The 8,144-nt window shown below is 37.2% G+C and overlaps 1 protein-coding gene across 1 annotated transcript in view; it reads left to right on the top strand.

The window, feature by feature from the left end:
- Positions 1–2,172: 2,172 nt before the first annotated feature.
- The window catches only part of TMEM67 (transmembrane protein 67), a gene marked incomplete at both ends in the record, with an annotated part of 13,657 nt that continues 7,685 nt past the window's right edge, over positions 2,173–8,144 (top strand). The window contains 4 exons of the mRNA XM_010289412.1: positions 2,173–2,327; positions 2,447–2,555; positions 4,164–4,250; positions 6,707–6,772. Of these exons, the coding sequence (XP_010287714.1) occupies positions 2,173–2,327; positions 2,447–2,555; positions 4,164–4,250; positions 6,707–6,772 (417 nt within the window). The remainder of the gene's footprint in view (positions 2,328–2,446; positions 2,556–4,163; positions 4,251–6,706; positions 6,773–8,144) is intronic.

Here is an 8,144-nt window from a genome sequence, read left to right as displayed (position 1 = left end):
TGCCCTTAGTCCCAGACTTGGTCAATGGTTTATGACTAAGGTGAGGTAAGAAAAGTAAAGGAATGCCCTCCAGTTGAGTCACAAGATTCAGAGTGGACCTCCTTGCTTTCTAGGCTCCTTCTCAGAGAGGGGTCTGGGTGTGGTTGAATCCACTCCTAGTCCCAGACTTGGTCAACAGTTTATGTCTAAAGGAGTAGGGTATCGGGGATTCTGGTGTAGTGCTTTGTGTAACTTTAAAATGACAGCAATCAAATTCACTGACATTATTGAGATAAATCACAATATCAAATCATATATATAACTTAGTAACAGAATTAACCTAAAACTTACTAAGATTAATGATATTGAGACAAATCACAGTATTAAATCATAGCAACATGCTAAGATCAGACACTTAAAGAGATATAAAGAAAAGAGATAAATATGTACAAAGGTACCTTTAAATGCCCCCCTTGAATTTCATTGAGTACTCGCATGGAATGCTTTGCATCACTCAACGGGTAATCAGCCACGCCTCTGAGTTGATCGTGAACTTGAGGATTCATGGGCTCTAAGAGGCGTCCCACTCAGAGGGAGATGCTGGTCGCAGCCCGCTGTGGTCCAGGAGAACTCAAAGGAGAACTCTTGGGACTGCTATTTATAGGACTGGGAGATGATTGACTTTAGGCATCAGTAAATTTCCATCCTTTCCACAAATCATTTGTTGGTAATTGCTAGAATTCTCAACATCCCAGTGAAGCTGGTACTGATCCACTGGAGTCACAGCTAGATAAGATATGCTCCAAGGCTGTCTGGGGATGCTGAGTTACTCCCATCTACGCAAGAGCCCTTGGTACGGTCAAGGGGCCCTTAACCGCCAAACTCTCTGCTCCAAGGCCAAGGCTTATTGAGCAAGGAGGGCAAGGGGGGAGAAATGCACCACCACAAGCTCATAGAAAGGTTTGTGCAGGGGGGGGTTGTCTGTGTGTGGGGGAGAGACAGACAGGGACAGATTCCCTCTCCATTTGGGGTAAAAAATGTCATTTTTATATCGCAGAGACACAAGGGGGTATAGGACAGCACAACCTGGAGCAGCCAATAGATGATGATGTTTTGTATTCTCTCAGACCACTTCTTATTTTTCCAGGCTGTTTTTCTGCCCTTTCAGCTAGAATAGCCAATAGCAGTTGCTGATTCCTGCTTTCTTAGAATGTTTTCCCTCTTTTCCAGGCTATTTTTTGCCTTTCCAGATGATTAAGTTGCTGTTATAGCTCCTTAGTTTTGTGCTTACCAATGGTATCTCAGGATGTCTCTGTTGTTTAGGTACCCAGCTGCACTTCTCAAGGATGTTTCTGATTCCCAGGCTGGCAGTTCGCAGGCTGGCAAGCATTCTTTCTGTCAGTATTCCAGCAGACTTCTGTTCAGTGTTTTCCCAGATCACCTTTGTGGCTGCTGCCATCACCATCTCATACACGCAGCTCTGAGATGTATTCTCCTGCTTATCCCATTCTTTTTTACAAACTGAGACTATCCTCATCTCTTATGTAAGTTTATTCTGTTTGTTTACCTTTGCCTGCTCAGCTCTTCAGAGGTGCTGCCTGAGTGTAATGTGCAACTGCCGATCTGACCCACACAAAGGCAATAGGCAAGTTAATACTAGTGCAGTGATCACTGCACACAGATGCCAGCCATCACTTCTGGCTATCACATGGTTTCTTTACCAAAATTGAACAGTGGTATAAATACAACGTAGTTTAGGAACAGCAGAATAGAAGAAGTACTAAAACTGCAAAGAAGAGATTTATGATACATGCCACTATAGTTGTCAGTCTTAGATCTTTGATGGAGTCATCTTTGTCATACAGCCTAAGTGATGTTAAACATTTTGTTTCTTACTTTGTTTTCTAAGTGCAGATTTTGACATTTCTGTCACATCATACCATCTAGCTCATGCAACTAAAATAAACAAAAAAAGTGAGAGCATTGATTTCACGCTGCCATCTACAGACCTATAAAAATAGGGAACCTGAATAACTGAAAGAAAATATTAGGTGTTGACAAAACAAAATAACTTTCAAGTAAAAATGAGGGTTTAGGAGTGGCTTATTAAAGATAACATTAATTTTATGACTGCCTCACCAAAAGGAAGGGTAAATAAATACTTTTCTGTGTTCTTGTGTTTCTCCACTGCAGCTGTACTCCAATCTAACAGCATGCCAAGCTCTTGGAAATATGTGTGTAATGAATATGAACTCATTGAGTTCTTCAAGTACTGATGCCTGTGGTTTATTTCATTATATTTATGTCAACACAGCAAGGCTAGGCATTGTTCATTCAATAGCCTTCTGGTAAGTTGCCTCTTCCATAACTTCAGTCTTTAATAGTGTTTTATGGAAATTATTATTCTAAATGTTCTTTGATGCAAAACGTTATGTTTCTTTAAAAAAAACATTGTAATTGTTTTCAGGAGGCATAATCTTCCATGGCTATATTACGGTGATCAACCAGGATTAGCATCCCAAGTGCTTGAGGCAAATCATGTCCCTACAATCTTCAGTTTTAAAGGAACAGATAAGGTAGGTGTTGGGTAGTAGACATGGGGAAACGAACATTTGGAAGAGGACATAGTCACATAGAGGTTTAGAGTCATTGCAGATGTGGCTCCACTAAAGATAATTTTTAGGCAGTTAGTGTAAGAAAACTCAGTGTGAGATCTTACGGAAGAGGAAGGTGACATTTATGTAAAAATTCTCTAGGTAAGACGATTTTACTGACTTACGCTCGCTTGCTCACACATTTATTTTGCTCACGCTTTCATACCTACATTCTCATAAGGCCAAAATGTGCTTGCCTGTGTCATCTGACCAGGATCAATTGTGTGTGACACAAGGAACAAGGGATGCCAGCTATTAAGTTCTCATTATGTCCCCAAGGTTCTTCTGGATTGTTAGTGATGAACTAGTAATTAGACAAATCTTTTATACCCCTTAGGAGTTAATAGTTGTTTTGGCATTGTCCATTGCTTCAGAATCTTGTTTCTTTCAGTCTCCATAAATCTGAGGCAAAGTTAGTCTTTGTCTTTTTCCCTTGTTTGAAATATATACATCCTTTTGTCAGTTTTCTTGGTGAGCTAATTGGAAAATGAGGGATGTATGTGATGTAATGTAGCTTTGCTGCCATTCTCCTGGTGCCAAGGTACATGATTGTTTGCTGACAAGTTGCCTGTCTCATGGTTTTATCAGAACCCATTTCTCAGATTTATTGCTGGGGACAGTGTTCTTCATTATTGCTGTGTGTTGTTTAACCCTTTCCTTCTGTTGCTTCTGGTCTTTACGTACACATTTCTATTCATACTTCATTTGTAATAGCCTTAATATCTCTGTTACAAACCTCTACAAGTTGAGTTGTATCAGCAATGGATTCAGCCTATTACTGCAGCCTTTTCCTGTTCCTACAGTGAATTAGGAAAAAATAAAAAAAGAGGTGAGGAAAAACAACCATTTCAACGTTAACAAAGCCATGTTTCCATTCCTGGGAGGGATGGACTCCTTAAGTAGCTTGTTAACTACTACAGTTCTAAGAAGGAATCAAACAGTAATTCAAACAGTCAAGCATTTTCTTTTACAGATTCATTGTAAAATTAGAATAACTAAAATAGTTTATTCAGGTTAAACTAATCACAGAAAGTCAGCAGTGCTAGTGATAACCTGTTTGTCAGTTATACGGCCAGATTTAACTTGTTTTCTTATTGACTCAGAAATAAAATAGTAGTTCTTTTCAGCCGTTTTCTAAAAGGCTGTGCTTTAAATTAAACCATGTTGCAATACAGCTTCTGTTTTAACAACTAAAATATTTGTTATTCTTCCTAACACCTAACACTGAAGGTCCTCAAGATCCCAGCTTGGTATACAGTAGAAATCTGCATCAATTTCTGATTTATTTAGGGCATGTCTAGAAGTTCCTTTGGAACTCTTTCCACATCACCAATGAAGCTGTAGAATTGTAAAATATGGTTTTTTTCTTAAAAAATAAACTACCAAAACCAAGATTAAAAACATAAAGTCAGAGGGAAAAAGTGAAACATTATGCTGAAAGTTTTAGGGAAGCATCAAATGATGAGACAGCAGTCCCTAAAATGTATATGTCTGCAGTTTCATTATTTCTTTATCTTCTTTCATCATCAGGATGTAAAGCTGCAATTTATTGCAGCCTCATTTGATGCAGCAGGAAACTTTCTTAAGTGGCAAAATTTGGAAGGAGGCATCTTGCAGGTATGTTGGATTTTAATTATCTTTTGTTGATACCATTGTTGTCCCAAATATGGGTTCTTTCACCTGGTCGGTGTGCAGAGAGCTGAAAAACATACCGAGTTGAGATATTTGCTTTTCTTCCAAATCTGCACAGAGTTGGGTGCTAGGTGGTAGGCCCACAAAGCTAGCACACTGTGTTAACACACAGAAAATATTTATACATTTTGAGCAACCATTATCAGTATTTTTGCAAGTTGACTCAGTCACCCTTGTTCCTATCGGTTCTCACAAGCCTCGTCTCCACTTAAAGTCACAACATCCTTCTTTTTTACTGCCCATGCTCAGTGAGGAAGGGGCTTCAGTGAGTAGGGGGCTTTCCCCACCCAAGGGCAGGTTTCTATTATGCCAGTTATATGTTAATTAGATGTTAATTAGGATAGTTCACTCAAAGCTCAGTAGTTTTGTTCCCTTTATGGTTATCTTGTTCCTTCCCTCAAGGTTGCACCTTGTTAACTGCTCACAGAGACTAAACAATACCCCCAGCTTCATTCCTTGAATCTTCCACACCATAACGTTTTGATTGCCTTTAGCCAAACTAAGACAAAAGCCAAGAGTTTGGTTACTACAGTAGTGACAATTTATAAGATAACCGTAGAGCTAGATTAGGGCAAATAGCCCTTGGTTCTTGCTCACAATGATCTCTACAAAATCAAAAGTGTAAATTCAGCAACATTACCCTCATCCATTGGACCAATATAAATTTGGAATATTGGAAAGCTCTGAAAAACAGCATTAGTCATTTAGAACCAACCATTTATCTCTTTCTTCCATTCAACATAAGGTTACCCATGTACATAACTTATTAGCCCCCTTTTTCTTGGTGAGAAAAGTATATTCTTTAGCTTTCAGACCACATACACTTATAGAAAATTCTGGGAGTATGTCCCTATTGGATGTTGTCACCTGTTTTCACACATTATGGGGATGTCAAGCAAATCATTGATTATGTCACTCTCAAGAGAGGTAGGAAAACTGATTTACCACCCCATTTTCTTTCAGTTCTCTTGGGATTTTTTTTGTTTGTTTATTTCTGTTGGTTTTAATATAAAATGTACACTTTGGCCAGCATCTGCCTGGATTTTTCGTAACAGAAAGTTAGAAAAACTTGCTGGGAGACTTTACATACAACTGGGAGACACTGGCTAGAGGATTCACAGTACCCTTGGACATTCTACCCTCAGATTTCAGTGGTGCACACACATTCTGCTTCAGCAGTAAAATGCTGTGAAAAACACAAGAAGCAAGTGGAAAGTGCAATACTAATTAGCCTAACAGTTAGCAGAAACTGGCAGCTGCAAAACATGTGACAGTAGAATTTGTTTAGCAGTCCAGTAGTGATCTAGACGGTCTCAGCAATTGCTAGGCTGGCAACAATAGCAAGAACAATTGGGAATTGTCTGTCCCCTTTTCTAGGCTCTTCATGTCACTCTTGGAGCTCCAGTATCTACGGAAGAGCAGCTGACATTCAGGATTTAGACAGTGACTGCCATTTCTTTTGTTATTATCTCAGGATGAACTGTCTTGCATCTGCATCTCAAATTTTAAGGAAAACTAGTGACTAAGAAAACAGGTTACTAAGCCAATTACTGTGCATAGAAAATTAGATAGTCTGACATAGATTTTAAGGTTTATTGGGACACATTAATTTCCTAAATGCAGAGCTTTTAGTAGCTATCAAAAATCAATGGAAAAGGAATAGCTTTTCCATTCAAAGCCTCTTTTAATATAACAGATTGTATGTGGTGATAAAGACATTGCAGTGCATAGTTTTAGCAATTCCCAGATTTTCAGTTGCACACTAATAGAAATGTAAATTTAGAATTGATTTTCATTTTGGGAAAATGGCTGTGCCCTCCCTTAGGTGCCATGCTCATTTAGTTAGAATTTGGCCCATTTTTCTGGGTTCTGCTTAGAATGACTTGTTCTTTGCAGAAAATGTAAAACTTACATTGAAACAATCTGTTACTTGCCATGATAACTTTGATCCTCTGAGAATGTTAGCTTAAGAGAAAGGGAGCAACATGAATGTGGAGTTCTTTTCTCATGGGATTCTTGGATTTAGCAGAAGCCACTAATAAAGCTTGAGGCAGCACAATGCATTGAACATTCAGTCCCCAGAAAGATTATTCTTGCCTGGTTGGATGGTGCTGTCCACAGATTTCAACATCAGTGTTGGAACTAAAAAATACTGTGCAAGTATGAATAAGCTAAAACAGCTTTTAAGAACACCAATAACAGTACGGTAAATAATAATGTTTACTCTTCAAAATCATCCCTCTTTTCTTGAAAAATAGAACAAAATATCTTTTGTGAGAACTGTGAATACATAAACTTCTTGGTTTTCAAATACCTGTGAATATTTCATGTGGGAAAATGATACATTTCAATTAACCTAATTATAATTATGTTTCGTTCAGCTTTGTCCTGATACCCAAACTAAATTGAATGCAGCTTATGCATTTGGAACAACGTACCAACAAAGTGTAAGTAAGAGATAAAATGCTATTCTGAATTTTGAATTAAGTTGCTTTATACATCGTCAGTAATTCAGTGCATATTGAAGGACCTCTCGAGTTTAACCATAAGCTGCAACATGGACTTCTTTCTTGTGAAACTGTTCCTTGTATTAATTTCTTTAATAGTGAGTGAAATAAATGTATTTTTTTTAAATTATTTAACTATACATCACAAAACTTGAACTGGCATTTGTATTAGTGAGGCTGCTGACATCAGTGGAAGAACACAATGCCTGAATTCTGACAGTCATATACTTTGCATTGTAACTTCTAATTTTCCTGCCGCCATCTTTGGCCAGGTTTCATGTGGAAAGAAAGCATATGCAATCATGCCATGCCTGTATGTTGCCCCCATAACTCTTTAGTGTATTCCCTGATTTCAGTGAATTCAATAAAGAGACTGAAGGCAAGTTTTAATCAAACAGATGACTCATCAGAGGAAAGAGTTTCTTTAGCTGTCTTAACTATGGGAAAAACTATTGGATTTTTCATACCTTACTAAATACCAGGAAAGGGAGAGGGGATAGAGCACTTGAGCTTGTGTATCCTTAGAAGCTAAATTCAACAACAAAGCTTCATTAATTTTTGTCACTTTTGTCTTTTTGGCGGCAGGGTGTAGAAATAACATCTTTATTTTTATAAAACCCCATATCTGTGCACAGCATCCAATACCTATATATCCATTAATATTATTTATTAACTCATCTACATTCAAAACCATTCCCCATGTTATGTATTGCAGTGTAAAAATATATAAATGCTGGCTGTTGTTTGGGTGGTGTGAAAGTCTTGTAGTATAACAGCTGTCAAAGCTTTAGTCCTAGAAGACTAAAGTGTTTACCAAATAATTTTGACAAATCTTTATTAAATGCTTTTACTCTTCCATATTGTTTAATGTTGTTTAATCCAAATTTCAGTAGAATGAAAACCTACTTCCTATTTAGGATCATTGAACTGGTCAAGTATGGTTATTCTTTTTTTTGTACTTTTAAAAATCTTACATATTTGATATATTGAGTCTGGGGAACATGTGTTAAGTATTAACAACAGTTAATATTACTCTATTAAATGCTTTTACTCTTCCATATTGTTTAATGTTGTTTAATCCAAATTTCAGTAGAATGAAAACCTACTTCCTATTTAGGATCATTGAACTGGTCAAGTATGGTTATTCTTTTTTTTGTACTTTTAAAAATCTTACATATTTGATATATTGAGTCTGGGGAACATGTGTTAAGTATTAACAACAGTTAATATTACTCTATTTAAATACAAATACTAATAAATATTAACTTGCTGAGTATTTTTTGATGTAATTATTTTCATGGATTGCATGCAT

The sequence above is a fragment of the Phaethon lepturus genome, unplaced genomic scaffold, assembly GCF_000687285.1.
Source record: "Phaethon lepturus isolate BGI_N335 unplaced genomic scaffold, ASM68728v1 scaffold3836, whole genome shotgun sequence".
Taxonomy (NCBI): Eukaryota; Metazoa; Chordata; class Aves; order Phaethontiformes; family Phaethontidae; genus Phaethon; species Phaethon lepturus.
The sequence above is the reverse complement of the archived record's forward strand: the minus strand, read 5'-3'. Positions and strand labels throughout refer to the sequence as shown.